Source organism: Anas platyrhynchos, chromosome 1 (assembly GCF_047663525.1).
Source record: "Anas platyrhynchos isolate ZD024472 breed Pekin duck chromosome 1, IASCAAS_PekinDuck_T2T, whole genome shotgun sequence".
Classification (NCBI taxonomy): Eukaryota; Metazoa; Chordata; class Aves; order Anseriformes; family Anatidae; genus Anas; species Anas platyrhynchos.
Window position 1 is genome coordinate 78364851 of NC_092587.1, and position 25530 is coordinate 78390380.

Genomic DNA, 25530 nt, shown 5'->3' on the forward strand with positions numbered 1-25530 from the left:
CTTCTGCAGTGACTACTTCCTTGGCTGCACATACATGTACACCCTTCAGTCCAAGCCATCCGAACCTATTGCCAGGTAAAAGATCTTGAATTTGAACCTGCATTTGAAGCTGAGCTACCTGAGTTTCACCACTACTGCATGGATAATGTGCGAAGCTTTATCTGCAGAGGAAATGCACTTTCTCAGGACTTCTTATGCCAACTCATAACTCTGCTTCCATTTTCTTTATTATGTCCCTGTTAGACAGTTTTGAATTCTCAAATTTTAATTTTATTATCCCCTTTTTATTGTGTTGCTTGAGGAAATAACCACACAGTGTCAAGTCATAGAACAAACCCAACATATACATTAATGCTTTTGTTAAATGCTGGTAGAACAATAGTATCATACTTAAACTAATCATTCTGTACATTTCTTTGCAGATTATGCTGACATTTTCAGCAGTGTTTGGTGTGATCGTTTACCGAATTACTACAGCAGCAGCTTTGTCATTCAGCACAAATGAGACAACCAGGTCAAATGTTCGAGTGACAGTGACCGCAACTGCTGTCATCATCAACCTCGTTGTGATACTTATACTTGATGAAATTTATGGAGCTGTTGCCAAATGGCTGACAGAAATTGGTAAAGCTATCTCACCACATTCCTCATTAGTACATTACATGTATTGACATGAGAGTATTCAAGGAAGTTCTAATAGGAATATTTCCCACTGAAGAGTGCCAGTGAAAATATTCAGGCCTATGGGGTAAGACGTTCAGACATGCCTCTGTAAACTGGGGGTCTAAGCCACAACATGCAATGTGCCACTAATAGGACTAATTAGCCTGGCCATAATGCCATGTTAATGCAGCTGTGCTAATTCCAGGATCTCAGCTGGTATTTCTGCATTGCACTGGCTCTGTGCCAAGATCCACTTATCTAGAGTTAGTTGAGAATTTTTGACCTGGTATGTATTTTGATATATAGTTTTACCTCTAGGAGCTGAAAGTCAGTGGATTGTTACAAAGATGTTGCTGGATCTTGAAAGCAAATTCTTCCCATGCTATTTATCTGCTGTGATTTTTACAAAGTCCCTACCACTCAAAGGGTTTTTCTGCTGTTATAGGGACATGTCTGGGCTGGGCTTTTCTTGTGATATTATCTGTTAGTTAGGGGGTTGATTTTTTGATGTTGTTTTATTGTAATAAGCCTGGCAATGTATACCTGAGTCTTTTAAAGGTAAGTTAGTCTTTTGACTACTAGAGAGGTTTAGACCTTTTTTTTTTTTTTTTTTTTTTTTTAACACGAATTAAGTTAAAGATGTTTACTGACAGGGCCCTAACATGAGATTCTTATAGCCATTGTTAAATATTGCTTCCCATATTTTTATACATCACCTATAATTCTAGATGCTTCAAAGGCTAGGAACATGAAGTCAGTTATTCAAAACACTGAAAGTCAATCAGCAACCACAGAAGCCTATAACTGTAGTAAGTGCTCTGCCTGTCAGTTTTGGGGTGTCTAAACTTAGGCATCCAAATTAGAAACTTTTTTACAATTGGAACCTGACACACTCATTCAAAATTTTAGATTATATCCCTGTAAAGCTACAGTGATGTAAAGTTTTTTGGATCTAGCAGACTTCAGGTTAAAACCTTAGGAACTCAGGACTTCTGTTTCTTATCCTCAATTCTCAAGACAAAAGTTCACAAAAGTGAAACTACCTATTTTAGTCCTATTTTTGAAGAATACCATAAAGTAAGGTTTTTTAGTTATCATACAGGTCCAGTCCTGAATTTTTGAAACAGGTTCTGTGGCTTTACCAGTAATGAGAGCTAGGTAGTTTAGATTACATTATAAAAGTATTTGAAAGAAATAAAACCAAAGCAAAGAATTTTCAAAAAATGTCACCATATGGGGTTAATTTGTTTGTTTCTGTTTTGCATCAGGCTTTGGGCAGAATCTAGCAGCATTACATAAACACACTCTGCTAGTGTGTTAAGGAAGCTTGTGTTTCCTATCATTCAGGTTAAAATTGTGCCCAGATTTTCAGTTTCATACTAATGAAAAGCTGCTAATTTCATTTGACCTGAGCAATTCTGTCCTTTGCACTTCACCTTCCTAGATGAGAAATGGCACAGTGGTTAGGGCATGACACTGCTGTGTGGAAAGAGATGAGGTTGAGGCTCCTCCTCCTTGGCTGGTTCTAAGCAAAAGCTGGGAAGTGGAAGTCACTGCCATTACCTCTGTGGGACAAACACAAAAGGAAACTACCATGAGAAGGTGCAAAACTCTGAATTGTGAAGGAAACAAGAATTTCTTTCTCACTTGCATATTATTCTCCTCCTGTCACTTTGCATTTCATTCCAGTCTTGCTAGCTTTATTTAGGCAGCATTCCTAATTAACCATGAGGTGTTTTGTTTAAGAAGAATACAGTCTGAGTAATCTCTAGAGCTACAAATTATGTAAGATAAAAGATTCATTCACACAGCTTTCTCCAGTGCTTGGCTCAGATGCCAACTGCAATCAAACTTTTTTAAAAATTACAATGCATTCATGGTGATAAATGCTTACTTTGTGAACTTTCATTTTGCCAAGCAGAGCAAAACATGCTTAATTCTCTCTTCACACTGCAGTTAATAGAAAAGCTGAGGAACATGTTTGTTGGGCTGGAGGAGAAGTTCTTGACAGCACAGGGTTCTACTTCAACACTGAACATTCTCAATACTTTGCTTGGGTGAAAAATTAAGTACATCTATAAGCACAATAATGGTGCCTATGATATCAGTTGCATTCTTTTTAGGTTTGGACTAACACATCTGCCTCTATACCTGTTGAAGTGGTACTTCAGGAAAAAAAAAAAAAGTAAGAAGACAATGATTTTGTTATAAGTAATACAGAGAGCTAGTGCAGGATGTGTTAGGTCCCACCACACCTCTTGTTGGTCCAGCAAGGTGGAACACTATTGTGCCTCTCTTACAGATCAGACCAGCAGAAGTGTGGATAATATCCTGGTATTCTCAGGTGGAATATGTCGTCTTCAGTAAACATGTGGTGATAGACTTGATTTAGGACTCATTTTCTCACTTGTAACTCCATTAACATCAAGGAAGGATCAGTCAAAGGGAGACAAAATTAAAGCTACTTGTGTTAGTGCCTTATAAAGGCAGCAATTTCTTTGGCAAACTAAGATCTATCCCACAGATGTCTCAGCTCATTCTCCACCTAGAAGGTTTCAGCTTCCCAGATTTGGAGTAGTATGCTCACAAACAACCATATATTATATGTATTGGGGTTGGGTTTTTTTGAGAGTTTTCTCTCTTGCTAGTGCATCTATTCTGGCTCGACACATTTATTGTATAGCAGAATCCACTAGCTGGAGGACACATTCTGTGCATGCTTCTATTGGTATGGTATAGTATATCTGAGAGTGGGGAGGGAGTGCAGTGTTAAGAGAGTCTGTAGAACCATATATGGTGTGCAAATTTTCATCTAGTGGCTGATCTCATCTTTGTGAGAGTTCTGTAAAAGGCAACATCCAGGGCTTTTCTCCCTCAACTTAAAAACTGCATTGCTGTTACTGGATGTTCCTGTTGCCCTGAGATTTTGTCCTCAGGATTTATCCAGCATATGGGGTCATCTACAAATTTTTCAAATCTTTTGATGGCTTAATTAAGCATTTCTATACATGTAGATGAATGATAGCTTAGGGCTCACCAAACCGTGTGTTGGCCTTTTATGAATTTGTGGTTGAAAGGATCACAAATAATGCTGGGTTGTGGGAACTTATCAGAATGTTGCTGTTTCTTTAGGGTTTAAATAAACACCATGATTCCTTCCTTCCTTCCTTCCTTCCTTCCTTCCTTCCTTCCTTCCTTCCTTCCTTCCTTCCTTCCTTCCTTCCTTTTTTCTCTCTCTCTCTTTCTCTTTCTTTCTCTTTTATTGCTATTTTATCAATATATGCATAATATTAATAAAATATATTTAATAGTTTTATACATTGAATAATGTAATAGAAGTCAGAGTATTCAGAGGTCTGTGCTAAGATTTTGCAGACATAGTCTGAAGCAGAGAAAGGTCTGGCTAGGTATCTCAGCAGTAAAAGAGACAAGAAAAGATGTGAGACGTGAGGTATTTTCAGATCCAGGCAGGTTTGGGGGGGGGGGGGGGGCGGCTGTTGATTTTTGCCAACAACATATTGAATAGACAGCCCATTATCAACTTGGGATAAGCTGTCAGAAGCATATCAGAGAATCAAGTTCATTAAGTTGACGTTATTAATGTTTCCAACAAAGAGTCTTTAATTTCCATTTGGAAAATTGGAATGACTCTCTGGAATCAGAAAGAGTCAGACAGTGGAGGAGTTAATGTGCATTGACAGAAATGAAAAGTATGAAAGACAAAACAATATGAATTTGAAGTTTGCAGTTTAGTGTTGTATTTGAGGATATCATGGATGTTTACATAATTACTAATTGATTTCTCTGGTTTGCTTCTTTTACCCCAGAGGTACCAAAAACGGAGAAGGCCTTTGAGGAGAGATTGATTTTGAAAGCATTCCTATTGAAGTTTGTGAATTCGTATGCACCGATTTTTTATGTTGCCTTTTTTAAAGGAAGGTAGGACAAATGTCCTTTATGTATTGATATTAATGTATATAGATATGTCTATATAAGTGGATCTGTGTTCAAAAATACAGTCAAAGAATGACCTAAGTCTGGCACTGACCACCTTCACCAGCTATGACAAACATCGTAAATAGAATTGTCTTAACTTTGCTCTTGAATGGGAAGGAATGATGTTGAGTGCTGTCCTGTCTCTCTTCTAAGAAGAGCATTGTTCTGAAATGTAATTGCTTTAGTTTTTTAATAAGAATAATCCACACCCAAAAAATAATTCCTTTCAGTGAATGAAAGAAGTTGCATTTATCAACAAAAGCTATTGCTTTGATGGTGTTTTTCACATTTTAGTACATTTTTCCTGAAGTAACATTTAGCAAAAAAATATTTTTCTAATTTGTTTTAAAAATATGGAACGATTTTCCCTATCACTTTCTCCGCATTTTTCACTATTTGCCCAAGTTAAATTAAGAAACAGTTACAGTCAACTGGAAGTTGAATATTTTGGCAAATGATCTGGTTGACCAAAAAGCTAATTCAGCTGTTCGGCTATATAAGTGTGACTTCCTATGGGTTCAGGATCACTGTCTTTTGGGACCCAGTTATCCACAGTATTGCACATGCTTTTGAACGGGAAACTTAAAATGGTTGTTTGCTAAAAGTTTGGCAAAAACTTTTAAAACATCCTCTGGGTTCTGTTTCATATCATTATTCTGTTCCTTTTGGGGGCTGTAAAGTTCGTTAATCTATATACTTCACTAACCCTATTCAGCATTACTGATTTAAGAATTAATGATACATTTTGCCAGCAGCTGTAAATATAGGAAGACATTAATGAAAAATATTTCCGATTTATCTTTTTAACCTATTTTTGTTGTTGTTTTATATGGTTATAATAAAGTTAATTTCACTGTTTTCTCAGTTCAGTCATAAGAGCCTTGATTGTGTATGTGTGTGTAAGTAATGCCGTCCGTTCAGGGTATTACTCAAATGCAAGAGAATGTGATTTATCATATGTGCTCCCAGTTTTGTCTGTGATCTCTACTCAAGGGAAAGAGATTTATTTTTATTTTTTTTTAACACAGATTTTTTTTTAATAAAATTATTTAGTTGGGATGTGGTAGAAAATATTTTGAAATCATTTTAAATAATTGAAGTTGCATGGATTTTGAGTCTATTAAACTTCATGTTGAAGCATCTAGTTCTGATATATTTTAGCTAATATGAAAACCAAACCAAGCCAAACCAAGCAAAAAAACCAAACACAGTTATATTGTTAAAGTGTTTTTTTTTTTTTTTTCATTTTTTGTTTTATTTCATGTATTGTTATTACTTTCAGATTTGTCGGCCGTCCTGGTCATTATGTATATGTGTTTGATGGTTATCGAATGGAAGAGGTAAGTACACATGAAAATAAAGCCGAAAAATCATTAATGCAGAGAGATACATGTACAGTGTTTCAGTGGAATATAGGCAAAAAGGGAAAAATAGGAAAGGTGTTAAGAAAAAGTTTACCAATATGTTAAATTTTCAACATCAATGGACAAAATCCAAATTTTCCCTCTGCAGCAGCTGTATGTTCTCTCTTTCTGCAGTTCTAAGCACCTCACAGTCTTAGGTGAAGCATCCCAATTTCTCTGCTTTATAAATGAACACTAATGTACAAACATTAAATGATTTGACCAAGCCCTTGGGAAACCTATGGCAGCGCTGGAATTTGAACTTGTGTTCTTAATTTTGTAGATTACTAGAAGCTCAATGATTTTAATAGCCTAAAAAGCTATGGCCATGTTGTGCTAAACCTGTAAACATTTTTTTTTTTTAAATCCTTTTAACTGCTGTGGGTATTCACTTGAAAAGCAACAGACTTACTCATGGTTTTACAACAATGCTTAAGCATAAGTCTTCGCAAGATTGAAGACTTTCTCCTCCCCTGGGAGACATCAGGTTGGAAGACTATTGGTGATATTGCATTATGTTGATTACATTGATTATATAGTAAATATTTTAAAAGGAAATATAGTAGCCCCAGGGCACAATAAGTTATTTCAGAGCACCACATATTTTCCTTAATGTGGTTTTATGAGTAGAGATGAAATACCGTGTTAAGGATTGGAATTGCAATGATCAACGAGTTCAGTGCTCCAGAGAAAATTGGTGGCAGGATTAGCAGCCTTGTATGGACATTGGTGGCTCTTCCAAGTCAGTACTTTTAAATTATCTTACTCCATTCACACTCTACATGTGTTTTTGTTGCTGTTGTTGTTTTGTTTTGTTTTAATTACAGTGTGCACCAGGAGGCTGTTTGATGGAACTCTGTATTCAGCTGAGCATCATTATGCTTGGAAAACAACTGATTCAAAACAATCTGTTTGAAATTGGAATCCCGTATGTATCCCAGCCTTATCCATTGCCACACTTTATTCCTACGGCACTGTAAATTAACGGCTTGATCCTTATTCAGCTGAATGGGACTTTTGTCACTGACTTCAGTAGGTTCTAATTGAATGTGATGATAAATCACATTTTCAGTTGTGATGAAATGATCTGGCTGTATTTTATGTTGAATAATTGGCTCTATCTGCAGTAAATGGCTTAAAGAAAATGATTGAACATATTAAATAATTGATCTAAATTAATTTTAGAAACCTGGGAAAACAGGCAAGGTATGATAGATCTCTTGGGAAGTTTTAGAGAAGCTTTCAGGATAGCAGCATTGAATACAAATTAGTGTAAAGTGGACGAGAAAGTGTGTGAAGAAAAGCAATAGCTCAAAAAAGATGTTAAAATGTTTTACTTGATCTATGACTATTTTACAGGTTTACAGATGAAGTTCATACATTTCTAATATGCCTGCATATCACTATGTCACTGTGTGATGCAGGAGCTAGAGTATGGGAGAGGTTCTGTAAAGCTATTCACCATCTGTCTGACACAGGATGCTTACTGCACAGTGTCTTCTGCTCTCAATACATCGAGAAAACTCTCTTTGTCTGTCTCCAGTGGCAAAGGGATCTCAGAAAAATCCACTGAGAATGTCCAGCTCCTGGCTCTTGGGAGGTTTGCTCTTATTTCTGTTATCTGAATCATCCTTGTTGGTGGCAGCGGTCTGTGAAATGTTGTATTAGGTGAAGAGTCTGGCTTAGATGCAAGCTTCAAATCCACAGAAGTTAGTCAGAATCTTTTCACTGGTGTAAGTAGCTTTTGGATCACATCCCTAGAGAAGGCCTTGATGATACTAACTAGAAATCAAGATGAGTGGTGCTTAAAAGATTATAACTATTTAAAAAATGAGCCCTTTTCCTCCCCTTTCCTGGCAAGATTTTTTTTTTTTTTAATAGTAGTTTAAATACAGAGCAGAAAAACTTTCCAAACAAATCAAATGTGGATTATAGATGGTTTCATTATTCTTGTGTCAAAGTTCACTAGGGAGGCCTGTTTTCTGTCTACATCTCATGGAGTTTGCAGTTTATTTTGAGAAGAGTGGTAAATTTTTCCCAAAATATCTGACATGTTGAAGTCCTAAAGCTTTTTCAACATAAACCTGGTGTGATTTTTTTTCCTGTATCCCAGAAACTTACGGCTACTGGACATTTTTAATGGGAATTTTATATTGTTAGAAATAGTGTATTTATTATCTTTGATTCATGAAAGCAGAGGCTGATCCAGACAAAACGGAAAACTACTGTCAAATTGTTCCTCAGTTCCCTGCCTATAACTCTTACTGCAAGAATATGACAATTTTATCCCTTTTCCCCCCTCATCTTTGCTCCCCCACCCTGCTGCCAGCAACCTATTTAGAACTCGTTTTTAAAAACTGAATAATATTTTAAAGCAAACAAACTTTCATCCTCTTCTTCCCAGAGAAATACTTCATTTCAGTCACAATGTTATCTTGTCATCATGAAATAAACACATCTGTTTTTTATTTGCTTGTCTACATTGTCAAGAAAACCAAGTGTATATCTGTGTATCTTCTCACCAGACCTGTTTATACCAGGAGAAGCACTGTGCTTTACTGACCAATTAAGCTAATTAAATCAGAACTAGCCTTGTATTTCTTCATGGACCATTCTACTGGTTTAGACTAGGTTCTTAATGGTACTTTGTTCTACCTCATCTGCTTTGGATACACACATTCACAGACACACATTATTGATAAGCCAGACATTCAGAGAGCTGGCCATAGGGCTACTGGACACATATATGCAGACCAACAGGGACTCCAAACATGCGTATACACGTATGTTACACAAGTGGTTCTAGCATGACCATGTCATGTGCAATCTAGTGCATTTATAAATGCTGCTGTTAGCAGATGTAGAAGATCTTTAGATAAACATACACTCTCTGCCCCGGCTTCCTACTTTATCCTATTCTCTCTGTTCTTCTACCTCTTTTCTATTAATGTTGTTGTTTGATTGTTTTGTTTTGTTGGGGTGGGGTGGGGGCGGGGGGGGGGGGGGGGGGGGAGAGAGAGGGAGAGTAGGGACAATTGTTTGTTTGTTTGTTTCCCAAGATATCACAAGATATCATTGTTTTCATTGGGTCCTTCTATTTTCCACATTTACCTTCACACAGGCAATGCGCTGTGACAAACTGTCTTGTGGCAGAAAGAAAGATAGATTACTCTTTCATTCTCCAGTTTAGCAGCTCTGTTTTTCTCCCCTTGTTTTGTGCCTGTTTGGAAGGGAACGAGTGTCAGAGTGAGTAAGACAAATTCTTTCATTGTATCCATGGATTTTCACTGTGGTCAGAGTGCAAGTTCTGCAGTCAAGCCTTACTCATACGGAGAGGCTATCATAAATGACAATTTATTCTTCAAAATATGGAACATCTCTAGACATCTATTATCTCTCCGCTAAATTATACAATGACCCAGATCAAAACACTTTTCTTCCTTGTTGAAATCTGTAGGTTTCTGCAGTTATTTCCAGAAAAGTTTCCTATTTTATTTATCATAAAGCTCAGGGCATTTTAATTGGTTTACAGGAGATCACAAGGACTTAGTCCCATTTACTGCCTCTTTCACTCAAAAAATAAAAATAAGCATGCACATGATAGGCTGAGTTTACAAGCAATACTCATCCATTTTTTCTCTATCATAAAGGCTGCAACAGTTGGGAAACATCATTTGATGTCTTCATTCTGGTTTATCAGTGCTTACTGAAGAGATATGTAGTTAAACTTCAGATGACAGTCCTGTATTGTGCAAGGTCACTGGACCACATCCTTACCCTTTCTTGTGATGTTTCTGGAGAAATTGCCCCACAGCTATGACAGATGTGACTTTCTAGTGTTCTAAACCTTTCCATGATTTCTTTTTCCATTTCTGCATCCAAGAATATCAAAACAGCTAGGTAAATGCAACAATGTTTGAATTATGGAAAGTTAAACCTCTTTGAATTGAAATGTATGTTGCGTGGGGCTGGAATTCACAAGTTTAACAGATGTAACTTTGCTATGGTTCACTCAGATGTGTCACATACCATAATTCTTTTACTGTTTCCACAGAAATCGACCTTAAAAGGCTGCAGGGCTTGGGAGCCTGAACCTAGAGTTCCTTTAAGACTCCTTTACTTCTATTCTGTATTTCTGAACTCACTGGAAAAAAAAAAAATAATAAAAAAATCCATGTGTTTATTTTATCACTCTGTGTCTTTGACCTTGGTGATAAACCTTTAGGGTGAAATCCCGGCCTTATTGAAGTCGATGGAAAAACCCCCATCAACTTCAGTGAACCCATGATTTTGGCCTTTTTATTCGATATCGCTTTCCATCATTTATTTCAAAATACTCTTAACTACGCTGGATTAAAATATCAAGAGATTATAAAACCATTTTAAAGGCATCCTTTCATAGTTGCTATCTTTAATATTGCATTTCACCTCTCATAAATTATTCTTATTTAATTGGATATCCTCTCCTCCCCCCTTTTATTTTTCTTTTATCTTTTTGAGAAGTCAATAAATATCAAACACAGGTGAAGTTCCCACAGAATCCAGGAGGTCTGAGTGGGCCAACAAAGCGTGACTATGCCATAAATTTATGGACCAGGATGAGAAATTAGAACAATTTCCTTCCTCTTCTACCTTCTTCTTGTACCTTCTGCCCACTAAAATGAGAAGCTCTCTCATATGAACAGACTGTAGGAATATGACTGAAGAAAATTCTGAACTCTTAGATCTCCTTCCCCAAAGCAACATTAAACACAAGGGCAGAAGAATCTAAGTCACTGCACTTCCATCCTCTTCTCTAGATATAGGTGCTCTAGCTGCTTGACCTAGTCACTTTTCTATCTAGCTTTCTGTCTGCACTCTTTTCTAGCATGCTGCACGGGTAAAAGCATAAACTGGAAGGATAACCTTAAAAACTACCCGATATATATAATCCTTAATCTCTGGCAGCTGGATTCTGGGGATTTTCTGACTTTCCTTGCATTTAGGTTCATGTAGACTTCCCATTTACATAGAAGGTATTATAGAAGGTATTGCCATGAAATACTTCAAACCCAGTTCTTGGTAACTGTCACAGGTAATCTTTGCAGTGCACGATGCCATTTACTAACTGAGAGTCTTGAGAAATAGCTAAGTTGATCCTCAGTTCCAATCTTTCCAGCAAGTTCTGATGGAGATGCATTGTGGGGACTGCACAGGCACCAAAGGCACAAAAACTTGTGCCAAGAAAATCATTTTCCTGTGTTTGTCCCAATTCGACTTGCTCACATCTACTCTACTGCTCCAGCCTCTCTACATACCGTTCTGTATCATTTGTCATTTTTTTCCAAGTCAACTTCATGTTTTCTCCCAGCTCACCCAAATCCTGATACTTCTCATTACTATATAAATAGGTTAACTGTTGAATCATTCCTCTGTTTTTGATTTCTCTATTTTTGTCCTCCTTTTTATTTATATGTATATATATATATTTATTTTTTTTTTATTTTTTTTTGGTCTCCAAAGCTTGCAGGCACTTCATGGATGGGATGTTTTCCTTTAGTGATTTTATTCTCTCTTCAGATGGTGGTTACCTTTCATAATAGGATGCTTATTGGCTATATTAGAAATTACAGTGTCTTTAAGCCATGTTCCCACCTCTTATCTAACACAATAGTTTGATGACATTCTCTTGTGAGAAAATGCAGTACTATTTTAACTGCTCTAGACATAGCCTTCTGACAAAAAAAAAAAAAAAAAAAAAATTTGCTTTCTTTCTCCTTGATCCTACCTTCATTCTTTGTTCATGCTATTCACTCTCAAGAATTTTTCTTGCTTTTAGATATTCACTGGCAAAAAGACCTGAAATAATGGCAGTTCAGCAGTCTCTGTCCAGATTCAGATGGCTATTAGTGGTGCCACAAAACTTTCCTGCTTGTACCTCTTGAGCACTAGAGACATCACTGCACAATGCATTAGAGATTCACCCTGAAAAGACAAACCTTCCTCTTTCTCACTGGTCAGGCTGCCTGGCATGCAGAAATCAAAACCTAAAACATGTCTTTATTATTATTGTCTGTCAACTTTGTTTAAAGATTTTGATCTGAGTAATTACAAACAGATTTCAGACAAGTGCATCTGAAGATCTTACTCAGTTCTAACAAGACAATCATATGTGCAACTATAAAGTTCTGCAAAACTCATTTTCCTTTCTGTACTGCTGTGTAGCTGGAGAATAACCCTGTGCAAATCTCTGTTCTGTGCTCCTTTAACTTTCTGACACATTTCTCTTTCATCTGAAACTTCATATACTTGTATACAACACTAAAATACATTTCCGTAGAAAATTTGAAAATAATTAGTTTGGTTTTCTTTTAGTTAGTTAATCCTTTTTAAATGACAAAATAAAAATCAGAATGTTCTTCAAAGCTTAACTCAAAAAGTTGAAATGAGCCACTCCTCATGCCTGGCTCAAACTGATAATTTATACTAAAAATTTAAAAAATTATTCTGAGTAACTGAGTCCTGGATTTAGTGTATTCCCAAATAAACATAAAAACAACAACTATTGTTTTAGTTACAGTGTTCGCAGGGGAGTTGTATGTATGTATGAAACTACATAACTTGACTCTGTGGTGCTATAACTAGAGGATTAGATCACACATCTACAGACTTCACATTTTAACACACCCAATTTTATCTCAGCTGCTGCACAACATTCTGTTGTCCATTGACAACAGAAGCCTGAAGGCTATCAAAAGAGACTTTAGGGGACTGGGACGGTTAGTGGACGGAGCAGGAGTGCAAGTAGTTTTTTCGTCCGTCCCTACGTTGACAGGGAGGGGTACGGAGAGGACAACGAAAGCCCACCTGTTAAACACGTGGCTCCGGGGCTGGTGCCTACGCAGAAATCTTGGGTTTTTCGACCATGGGGCAGTTTACTCAGCACCTGGTCTGGTGGCCGTAGACGGGTCCCTATCCTTTAGGGGAAAAAGGATCCTGGGCCAGGAGCTGGCGGGGCTCATTGATAGGGCTTTAAACTAGGTAAGAAGGGGGATGGGGCTGGAGCGAGGACTGTTGGGGCTGTACCAGGGGGAGCAGTGGCAAGGCCGGAGGATAAGGTAAAGGCCCAGCTGAAGTGCATCTACACCAATGCACGCAGCATGGGTAACAAACAGGAGGAGCTGGAAGCCATCGTGCAGCGGGCAGGCTACGACTTGGTTGCCATCACGGAAACGTGGTGGGACCAGTCTCATGACTGGAGTGCTGCGATGCCTGGCTATAGGCTCTTCAGAAGGGACAGGCAGCATGGAAGGGGTGGCGGTGTGGCTCTCTATATTAGAGAGTCTTTCGATGTTGTAGAACTCGAGGCTAGGAATGACAAGATCGAGTCCCTTTGGGTTAGGATCGGCAGGGACAACAAGGCTAGTGTCCTGGTCGGGGTCTGCTATAGACCGCCGAACCAGGATGAGGAGACGGATGAGGAGTTCTACAGGCAGCTGACAGAAGTTGCGAAATCGTCGGCGCTTGTACTCGTGGGGGACTTCAACTTCCCTGACATATCCTGGAAGCACAACACAGCCCAGAGGAAGCAGTCTAGGAGGTTTCTGGAGAAAGTGGAAGATAGCTTCCTGATGCAGCTGATTAGTGAACCTACCAGGGGTGGTGCCCTGCTAGACCTTCTCTTCACAAACAGAGAAGGACTGGTGGAGGATGTGATTGTCGGGAACAGTCTTGGGCAGAGTGACCACGAAATGGTGGAGTTCTCTATTCTTGGCGGGGCCAGGAAGGGAACCAGTAAAACCACTGTATTGGACTTTCGGAGGGCTGACTTTAGGCTGCTCAGGACACTGGTTGGTGGAGTCCCATGGGAGGCGGTTCTGAAGGGCAGAGGGGTTCAGGAAGGCTGGGTGCTATTCAAGAGGCAAATCCTAATGGCACAGGAGCGGTCTATCCCCATGTGCCCAAAGATGAGCCACCGGGGAAGACGACCAGCCTGGCTCAACAGAGAATTGTGGCTTGAGCTTAGGAGGAAAAAGAGGGTTTATAATCTTTGGAAAATTGGGCAGGCCACTAGGGAGGACTATAAGGATGTAGCGAGGCTGTGCAGGGACAAAATTAGGAAGGCCAAAGCTCATCTGGAGCTCAAGCTGGCTACTGCCGTTAAAGATAACAAAAAACGCTTTTATAAATACATCAACACAAAAAGGAGGACTAAGGAGAATCTCCATCCTTTACTGGATGCGGGGGGAAACTTAGTTACAAGAGATGAGGAAAAGGCGGAGGTGCTCAATGCCTTCTTTGCCTCAGTCTTTAGTGGTAAAACCGGTTGCTCTCTGGATACCCAGTACCCAGAACTGGTGGAAGGGGACGGGGAGCAGGATGTGGCCCTCACCATCCACGAAGAACTGGTTGGTGACCTGCTACGGCACTTGGATGTGCACAAGTCGATGGGGCCGGATGGGATCCACCCAAGAGTACTGAGAGAACTGGCAGAGGAGCTGGCCAAGCCCCTATCCATCATTTATCAGCAGTCCTGGCTATCGGGGGAGGTCCCAGCTGACTGGCGGCTAGCAAACGTGACGCCCATCTACAAGAAGGGCCGGAGGGTAGACCCGGGGAACTACAGGCCGGTCAGTTTGACCTCAGTACCAGGGAAGCTCATGGAGCAGATCCTCTTGGGAGTCATCATGCGGCACTTGAAGGGCAAGCAGGCGATCAGGCCCAGTCAGCATGGGTTTATGGAAGGCAGATCCTGCTTGACGAACCTGATCTCCTTCTACGACAAAGTGACGCGCTGGGTGGACGAGGGAAAGGCTGTGGATGTGGTCTACCTTGACTTCAGCAAGGCTTTTGACACCGTTTCCCACAGCATTCTCCTCAAGAAACTGGCTGCTCTTGGCTTGGACTGGCGCACGCTTCGTTGGGTTAGAAACTGGCTGGATAGCCGGGCCCAGAGAGTTGTGGTAAATGGAGCCAAGTCCAGTTGGAGGCCAGTCACTAGTGGCGTCCCCCAGGGCTCGGTGCTGGGGCCGGTCCTCTTTAACATCTTCATCAATGATCTGGATGAGGGCATTGAGTGCACCCTCAGTAAGTTTGCAGATGACACCAAGCTAGGTGCGTGTGTCGATCTGCTTGAGGGTAGGAAGGCTCTGCAGGAGGATCTGGATAGGCTGCACCGATGGGCTGAGGTCAACTGTATGAAGTTTAACAAGGCCAAGTGCCGGGTCCTGCACCTGGGGCGCAATAACCCCAAGAAGAGCTACAGGCTGGGAGAGGAATGGCTGGAGAGCTGCCAGGCAGAGAAGGACCTGGGAGTGATGGTGGACAGTCGGCTGAATATGAGCCAGCAGTGTGCTCAGGTGGCCAAGAAGGCCAACGGCATCCTGGCTTGTATCAGAAACACTGTGACCAGCAGGGCTAGGGAGGTGATCGTCCCCCTGTACTCGGCTCTGGTGAGGCCGCACCTCGAGTACTGTGTTCAGTTCTGGGCCCCTCGCTACAAGAAGGACATCGAGGTGCTTGAGCGGGTCCAGAGAAGGGCGACGAAGCTGGTGAGGGGCCTGGAGAGCAAGTCCTATGAGGAGCGGCTGAGGGAGCTGGGCTTGTTCAGCCTAGAGAAAAGGAGGCTCAGGGGTGACCTTATCACTCTGTATAAGTATATTAAAGGAGGCTCTAGCGAGATGGGGGTTGGCCTGTTCTCCCATGTGCCTGGTGACAGGACGAGGGGGAATGGGCTAAAGTTGCGCCAGGGGAGTTTTAGGTTAGATGTTAGGAAGAATTTCTTTACTGAAAGGGTTGTTAGACATTGGAACAGGCTGCCCAGGGAGGTGGTTGAGTCACCATCCCTGGAAGTCTTCAAAAGACGTTTAGATGTAGAACTTAGGGATATGGTTTAGTGGGGACTGTTAGTGTTAGGTCAGAGGTTGGACTCGATGATCTTGAGGTCTCTTCCAACCTAGAGATTCTGTGATTCTGTGATTCTGTGACAATGACAGTTAGATGTTCTTCAATCTCATCTGTCTACGGAAATGTAAGGGACATTTATAGCTCATACCATTTTATTGGAACAGAAATTAGCACTGTCTTGAACTTATTGTTCACTCTCCTGAGAGTCCCTCACATTAGGAAATTAATTGGGATATACTGGAAAGGCATTGTGGGAATTCTTTGATTCTCCTACCCTCTGAGTACTACATTCCTCGATTGCCATCAAAGTAGAGGTATAGAAAGGACATTTTAGTGTCTTGAAATGGCTGAGTTTGCATGATGTAAGGATCTATCTATCTAGTTATTTTTGTAAGGTATTTTAAATGTTCTTCACCTTTTATTAAAACTATGTAAACTGAATGTTCTGGGTACACAAACTATTTACTTATCCCCGACATACCTGTGTATTGCTGAAATACTGATGATGTTTGCATCACACTTATGAATTATGTAATTATGTCTTCATCTGCACCTGGAACAAAATTTGGAGTTGATCTATTGATTTGTGCAGCTTTGTGGTTCTGAGACTGAAAGAGCCTGACAAATTTAAATCTGTCCTAGGAATGTCTGACAAACCCAATTTTCTCCAGACTGATGATGAAATTGATTAGGTCCTGTAAACACCACTTGGTGTAGAAATTCTGCTGTCACTACGTTTATTTCCAAGCTGCTGTAAGGCTTTGTGCTATGTGGTGACAAAGTATTCCTATATAGTTTGGTGTATATTCAGGAATAAAGCAATAAACCTACTCTGCAAAGACCTTAGTTGCAATGTTTTCCAGATAGCCTTGCCCTGCTGCATAAGATAGGGTCTGAGAAAGTGGTTTAACTGGAGGTGCAAATGAATTCCCCTACTGTTTTCTCTACACTCCCGTCTCCAGGCCACACAGCTCTAGTTCAAAGGATTTATCACAAGCTGTGGGAAACATGTTTGTGGGGGAGCCCTGTTTACACTATTGGCAAAATGTTACTGCAGTTATTCTGGATTTCCACTCATAGAGCACATATGTGAAGAACTATAAAATAATGTGCACATTCTTGAAAAATAAACCATATCTGCAAAATGAAGACATACAATAAGTATAAATATTGATGTTCCATGCTAATTCAACTGTATTTAATTTCCTTGATTTTGAAGAAATATCTCATTCTATTACATTTATCCATGGGAATTTCTCAATGTATAAAATAGCAGGGAGTTATCCATGCTTGTGAATTTGAAATGCCATCCTTGGGGGCAGTGGGAATTCTTTACTCTTCTTTTAGAAATGGATTAATTTTACACTGGGATTATACTATTTATGAAATTCATGTATTTGTCTGTGTCATTAAATTTGTATCCCTGTTTCAGTCAGACATTGATTGATACTACTACTAGGTTCAAAGAAGTACTTGCACAAATAATTACTCACCCATGTGAGTAATTTATAGTCTGGCCAAAATGGCTGGTGTTGCTGTAAAACATTGTCAAAATGAGAATTTCAGATGCACTCTTCTAATCTATGAGATCTGTGAGACAAAACCAACTTCTGTTTACATGGTAGGAAACTGTTTTGCTTTTCTGCTTCAGGGGCAGCCAAAACTCACCAACACAGCTGTCTGGCAAGATGTATGCTTCTCAGGTAGAAAAAATATTTCCTGACCAAAATTAGGAATTTCCCAGTCTCATAATAACAGTGGTTCTGTGCTAGCTTAGTGTTTCATTCTTTATACACAGTAAAGACACATTTGAAAGAAAACTTAGAACTTCTAAAACTCTGTTGAGAGATCTCTGAAGGAAGATAACACAGTTGTGCAAGTACGTAAAGCATCTAACTGCTGATGAAGTTTTTCAGGATCTACATAGATCTGCACACTTTGCCTTTTACATTGTCAGTAAACTCTCACTCAAGAAAGTTAATTTTAGAAATGTGTATTTTTTCACAAGTATTCAGTGAAATCTTTAAAGTTTGATTTTAGTAGTTAAATAATTTTGTAGTTTCTAGTAGTTTAGGAATAAACTTGCAAAGGAGTTCCAGTAAGCTCCCGTTCTTCCTCAGTGAGTTCCAGTATGGACTGTATAGTTAGTTGAGTGCTGAAGTGAATCCTACTACGTATATCCCAAGTGAGACTTCTATACCAATAGTTTCTACTGAATCCAAACTAATAAAGGTTTGTTTGTTTGTAAAAGGAAAGACAAACAACTGTGAGAACAAATTCTACTGATCTTGCTGTCTTATGAATCTCTTAAGCTCTCTTATGAATCTCTCCTGTTAGTTTGAAGGCTGTTTGGCTGTTAAGTAGCTGCAAGGGAAACATGTTTCTCCAGGTACAAAGGCCACTAGTAGAATTCAAATGTTGCTTATACTTGACATTTCATAGGAATGTATTTTATTATTTTTATTAGTTGTCTCATCATTTTCAGTAAAGAGTGCTTCTTTAAGGTTCTGCAAGCAAAACCATTTTCTTTTGCCCATTTAAAAAGATACTCAGGTTTGAAACAGCACTGGAGCCTGAGGAGCTTCAGGTGTTTTCTGTTGGTCACAGGGACAACTTTAAGTCACTAATATTTATATACTTAAAGGTATACTATATGGAAGTTCCCAAGTTTCAGATTGAGAGGAAAGTACACCTGTGCTAGATGTGACATATGTGTATCTTCATGTATCACATTACCTTCTGGTATTTTATTTATTTGTTTCTTTCTTTTATTCATTCTTGAGGGAGACGTATTAATAATCACTAGTATTTAGGCCCAAGGTGCCTGAGCTTTGGAAAGATGCATTTTCAACATATATCTAGAGGGAAAAAAAAAGTATTAAAAGTACTAGGTTCAACTCCATCATAACAGTGTTATGGTGTTGTAACTTCCCTCGACAGAGGAACACAGCAACAACTGCTTCCATCAGACTATCACCAGGCAATAAGAAACATCATAACTTAAGTGGATGGTGCAAACCAAGCCTGTGTGGCACTGAAGTAACTTGATATACATTTAGTTTTACAGTGCAAAGATTTAGACCAGATCCTGTAGGTGGAAAAAAAGGAAAAAGACTTGGTCCAGTCTAACTTTTTGTTCCTCAGGAAGTTAAAGAAGCTCTTCAGGAAGCTGAAGGATGGAAGAACTGAACCAAAGGAAATGAACACCAATCAATCAAAGGACCCTCAGCAATGGGATCTTGACTACAGCTTGGAACCTTTCACTGGATTGACTCCAGAATACATGGAAATGAGTAAGATTTTGGAATTCCCTTTCCAAAGGGAAATTATATAATGGCAGATTTGGAGATATCTTTTATGGATGTGTTTATGGATCTGAACCTTATATTCTGTAGTAGCATTAAGTAAATGTAAAGAAGACCTCAATTGCCACCATCTCCCTCTCAGTTGTTTCAACTCACTTTAGGATCTGGCTGTGTGTTGCAACCTCTGTTACCTTATTTGCCTCTGCACATGAACTTTGCTGAAAAATTCTCCTTTACAATTGAATTTTTCCACATATTACTTCAGCCCAAGATGATTTTTCCTTCTGGTTAAGTTGAGTAGACTCAAAGATGTCTGTAAGATGTCTATATAGGAGATCACCCTTGATTCAGTGATAAGGACACACACCACTTAGAAACAAAGGTCCACCTTGTTGGAATAACTTGTAGTATAAGGGTCTGAGCTACTGATGTTATAAATCACTTGACATTAAGCCTGTATTTTATTTTAGTCCCTCATGCCTAGATAATAAATTATGTTGAGTGCCTCATTCTGCAGTCACTCAAGGATAATTAGGCAGATGCCCTGCAAATGAATGGATGAATTACTGATCTAAGTATTTGTTTGCAAGAGATTAGTTTATCAAGTGAAGAGAATGGCTCACCGAGCCTTGTAGTGTGCCACGGTAAGCTATGCCTCATCCATGGGATTCCAGACAAATGTACAGCACATGAAACCCAAGCTGCACCACCCCAGCCCACTTGTTGCCCCAGGTCCATACCACTGCACTCAGCTGTCAGATTCACTGTGGAGTGATTCAGACCACCCACACTGTCAGGAAGCAGTTTGTGCAGCTCAGCACTGAACCTGTCAGCTGAGATTGCTCTGAAGGGCATTTACCTATTTTTCTAAATTTGATTTGAGTGGGGGAGTGAAGGGAAACAAATCAGTAAATGCATATGAAAGACTTTTATTTTATGAATTGCTTAAAAAATACCGGGATGTAAAAGAAGAGTTATGCTATTAAGGAAAGGAAGAGGGATATCTAACTGCCATTTCAGAACTTAATTCTCAATCTTTTACACAGATTTTATTCAAACTCTCACTGTTGTCTGTGGCTATCTGCTCAGTGAGGAATGAAAAAAAAATGAATAAGAAACTCTAGACTGGGCCTTTGGATTCTCCCTCACAGATGATAATAGTGTTTCATGCAGAGACAGTCATGACCAGGTTACATATCTCTATCCAGGTATTCAGTAAATTTAGGTTTGTTCTGCCAGGATGCTCTAGCTTTTGAAGATAGGTGACATCTTTAAGACTACACAGAAAACTTCTCACCAAGCCAACACTCTGGAATCCAGGTCATTCAGTACCCACCCTAATCACCAGGCAGTCATCACCTTTTCTACTCTTTCTATCGAAAGGATTGACATGTGCCCTCTCTGAAGGAGACCTGAACTCTGGTCCACTCACATGCTTGAAGTCATATATTCTCTTTGCATTTCCTCATGAGGCAGGTTATTCCTGGGGAGACACCACTTGTCTGAGAGATGATGGTTGGAGCAATTCCATGATGAGCTTTAAAGTACAGTTTGTCAAAAGTAGAGGAGCTTTTGTTATAACAATCTCACTTCCATTTTGGACTGGCCATTTCAAACCTGCTAGTATTTCCTTTTATTTTCTTTTTTCCTTTTTTTTTTTTTTTTTTTTTTAATACTTCAGTTAGGTCTAGTTAAATTAATAGTAAAGTAATAGAGATAATGAGATTTAACTGCTTTTGCTTGGTTGGTTGGTTGGTTGGTTTGGTTTTAATCTCCTGTATTTTTATATTGAGAAATGTATTTTGAAATGATTTTTTCACTGGACTTTGTTCTGCAAAATCAGGCAGTCACTGTACTCCATTTCAGCAACGATACTATCACTACACTTATAAAGTGAGAGACGGTGTAATGGCTAATGGGAACACCAAGCCAGTGCCTTTAATCATAATTAACCTATTAACAGCAAGAATGAGAAACAACAAACATGAAAGAGGGAATTGTTGGCAGGAAAAGAACAATCCAAGTTTCTTTCACTCACTCACTCACTCACTCACTCACTCACTCACTCACTCACTCACTCACTCACTCACTCACTCACTCACTCACTCATTCACTCACTCAGGGTACAGCCATTTCTGTCTTAAAGCTAGTCTGTGCTGAAGTGCCCAGGAGTGTTACCTTCTTCCAGTTCATGCATTGTACAAGTCTACCTAATGTTGCAGTAGAGAGTGTTCAGCTCTTTATATGTAATTACAGGCTCTGTTGCATTTGAATGTTTAACATCATCCTAAATTAAAACAGTTACAGGCGATCCTGTTCCTTGCAATTGCCATTTCTAGCTGTCCCAAAGCCAGCATCTATATTACCATGCTTATCCCTACCACTTCAGGGGTGATCTACAACCCAAAACAAAATAAATCTGCTTGTCTGTAGAAAGGTTTCTCATCTTTTGCATTAGATGTCATCAGAAAAGTAAATAAAAAGAAATGCTACTTTCCGCTAGCCTGTTCACTTTTCAGCCCTCCTCCCCACACACAAACCCATGAATTTGCTGAGAGCCCTCTCTGTCCAAGAAAGACATACCCAATGAAGTATGGCCACTTGTCATTTTACTTTTTTAGTTATGAAAGGTGATATATTGAGGGTTTGGCCTAACAACTTGTAACAGTAGGGTGTTTTATGTCTTTGAGTAAAGACTCAAGGATTTCCTCAAGCCAAAGCTTTAAAATGATAACTAAGTAGGTAGCTAGGATGAAGCTGGGAAATCTGAGGCAAAAAAAAAAAAAACGTGTCTGCTTTTCAAAGACAAAATCTCCTCTTCATAAACTGGAATGATAGTTTTCTTGAAGAATTATATTGCAATAGCTCTAAACCAATTGGCTGAGAGCAGCTGCAGTGTGGAAAAAAAACACATTGAAGCAAATTCAGGGTATCCAGTGGTAGGAATAATGATTTCATGGATACTGACTCTAGTACAAAGTTATATTTCAACTATTGTTCATGAAATGGAAAAAAAATAGCTAAGAGCAAATCCAGAAAAATCAAGTACATGACTTTGATATAACATAGACTAAGCAGGAAATTGAGACTAAGGCATTTAGATTTTTAAGATAAAAGTCATATATAAGTCTAAAAAACAGATAAGAGGGTAAAACCTAAAATCTACAAGTCATGTAAACTTCCATTGACTTCAGAGGCATTTTACATGCACAAGTAGTGTGGGAGGAAGAGGCCAATATTTTACCATGACAAATGAACTCTGTTTTCCTTTGGGGAAAGCTCTTGCAGGTCTTTTTGTTAGTGACCTCAACTCTGAATCTGATTTCAGTCAGCAGACCATACTGAGCTTCTTTCTTGAATGTGCCTTGTCAGTCAATAGCGTGTCTGCACACAGTTCTAATTTGCACCAGTGAAATTTCCGATGATGGTTTGTTTTGATAGTATTAACTGATATATATGTTTATATTTCTTCGCAGACATTCTTAAGTAGAGACATTTTCAGTGTTTCTACATAATCAGATTTTTTTTTTGCAATGAATCCTGAAATGTAAACTATCACTGTTAATGTGTCAAATTTGTCATAAGTACTTCCTGTTGCTAAAACTCTGCAATGACTTTTGACCCAGACCAATATACCAGACCATATGCATTCCCAAATTATGTATCATGTATAGCAATTTCCTCATCCAGCTGGTAGCAAGTTCACAACACATGTAGCCTGCATAGATAGGAATTGGCAAGAAGTTTATGTTTAGAAGAGCAATAAATATTGCTAATGAAACAAAATTAAAAAAAAAAAAATCTCCAAAACCATTTGAATGATGCATGTGGATGTGTGAAATTTTTACTACTGTCTTTTCCTTTCTTTTGAGAAAAAAAAATGACATCATGAATGACTTTCAGATTCTTATTTCATTCATTCATCTCTTCTCCAGTCTAGCCCCTCAGAGTCCAAGGTTCATGTAGTAATTAATTGAAAACATTTTTTCTCAGACAGAAATAATAGTAAAGGATTTCATCATCTGGCTGCTGTTAAAAAGCAATGGCAAAACTCCGTTTTGAATTTTAAGAAGGAAATGATCAGATCCAAAGTCTGTAGCAACTGATTACCATAAGAATTAATCTGAGAGATTTGGAAGGATTTCCCCCTGAGCAGGAAAAGCCATCAAAAAAGCAATGTGTGAGGCAGAAAAATAAAAATAACAAAAAAAAAAAAAAAACATTGAAGAGAAAACTGCATTTTTCTATAATCTCTATAATGAGGATGGATTTGAAAATACCAGCTTATTCTGTTGTGTGTAGGCTTATTGCACACGTTTATTACTAAAGAGTAGTAAATTATACCTTTTCCTTAGTTTCTCATCCAGGCTTGATTATATATTGAAAAATTATTTTGAGGAGCTTTTTCCGTTCTTTACTTAGAGTAACATATAATTCTTTGGCATATGATACAGATGTTAAGAAAAAAGACAAAACAACTATAAACAATTACCTTCATTCAGATAAGGTTTTGATGTAGTTTTGATGTACAATACTTTGGTATTATAATGAGATTATTATGAGTGAAGTTCACTTAGAGGACTTGATTTTGTTATCATTTCAGCTCAAGGCTGGCTATGCAGTTTATCAACTCCGTAGTACTATCAAGTTCTCCAACCCTGTGGTGATATCACAGAGCTGGCTGTGGTGTCCTAACTCTGCTCCACCCACAATGCTGTTTCTCATACAGTAAACACACCAAGATGCTGTGGTGTTGCCAATATCTAAGGTTGTAGAGTCTGTTTACAAGGGAACTATCATGGAACAGGTTCTTTGTATATCTGCTGCCTCTCACCCTGGAATTTTCCTCAACTCTGTACCTTCTCTCAAGATGTGGACATACCTTTAGTCTCAATAAGTCACCTTTGACCACAGATCTAGTCTCCTGCTTTAATGCCCTAGGAGATGACTTTATGGCCCATGTTCTTCAATTTCCCTTATGCACAACTCTCAGTCATTTTGTTAACTAGCTTGTGACATGAGACTGGGTCATGTTCATCTGTGTGGTCTCCAGTTTGGCCTACCAGACAAGTATGAAATCTGAAAAAAAGCTGGATGTCCAGAAGTCTAGCTTCTTGCACAGGTCTCTATAACATTTTGCCTCAAAGCACAGAGAATAGTAACCCAAGTCAAGCAGGACACCTATGTAGGGCCATAGGGTTGTATGTAAGCACTACAAGAGCTTTGCATGGAGACCTTGTGGTATTAGCATGAATGTAAAAAAGGATATTCTAGTATTACCATCAAGTGTTCTGGCCCAAAATAGGATGTCTTGGCATCAGCTGTCATTGATGGAACAGTCTTCGTGAAGGCACTCAGTAAAGGGTAAAGTGCACTCAATATAGTGTAAATGTTTCTGCTGTGACTGAACAGGCATCTGGAGAACTCCAGCATGATACAACTAGATTGATTCTGGGACCTGAACTGTGCTCAAGGGAAGTTTTCTCTTTTTAATCCATGCAATCTTAGCAACAATGTTGACATATCTTCTATTTGCATAAATACTGACCAAACTAAACAAGCACAATTAAATTGCTGAGGCTGTTCACATGCTGCTTGTTTTGAATAATTGCAAATTTGCTACCCAAGGCCATCTAAATTATGGTTTTTTTTTTTTTTTTTTTTTTTTCTGTCTGTTTTTTACATCATTGACACTTTCATGAAAAGGAGGCTGGAACACTGAAGAGATTTCAAGATGGCCACACAAAGACTGCTGGCACAGAGTTTTCTATGAAGACATATTTACACAATTATCCAGAAGACCTTTGCATACCTTGAACATACCTCATGAACTTGAAAAAAAACAACAACAAACAAACAAAAAACACAATAAAGTGAAATTTCCCAGGCAATGAATAAGCAACATCAAAGCAAATGTGTGTGTGGTTTATACTTAAAATACTGCAAATGCCTTTTTTTTTTTAACAGAAATCTGCCAGCTCTATTCCAGCTAAAATCACTTAAAATTTAATAAGGTGCATTTTGGAGCAATGTATTTTGCTAAGCATTCATGTTTTTTTGTTTTGTTTTGTTTTGTTTTTGTGATATTATTCTAACACCTGTTTTTATATCATTGATAATTCCTTTTCCTGACTCTGAATGTAAAATATTCAGGAAAATATAATTTCAAGGGTAGAGCGCTCATATGCTTTGAAAAAGCTCAGTCTTGGAGTACATTAGGATACACTCTTTATCACAAAGCAGTGAGAATCAGAATTAAAAGGCTATATATTTCAGGC

General features: G+C 38.8%; 1 protein-coding gene across 1 annotated transcript in view; it reads left to right on the forward strand.

Annotated features, from left to right (window-relative positions):
- ANO2 (anoctamin 2) overlaps positions 1–25530 on the forward strand; it is a 199318-nt gene that overhangs the window by 159544 nt on the left and 14244 nt on the right. The window contains exons 17-21 of the mRNA XM_072042539.1: positions 423–624; positions 4491–4602; positions 5942–5999; positions 6890–6990; positions 19092–19240. Coding sequence (XP_071898640.1) covers positions 423–624; positions 4491–4602; positions 5942–5999; positions 6890–6990; positions 19092–19240 — 622 coding nt within the window. The remainder of the gene's footprint in view (positions 1–422; positions 625–4490; positions 4603–5941; positions 6000–6889; positions 6991–19091; positions 19241–25530) is intronic.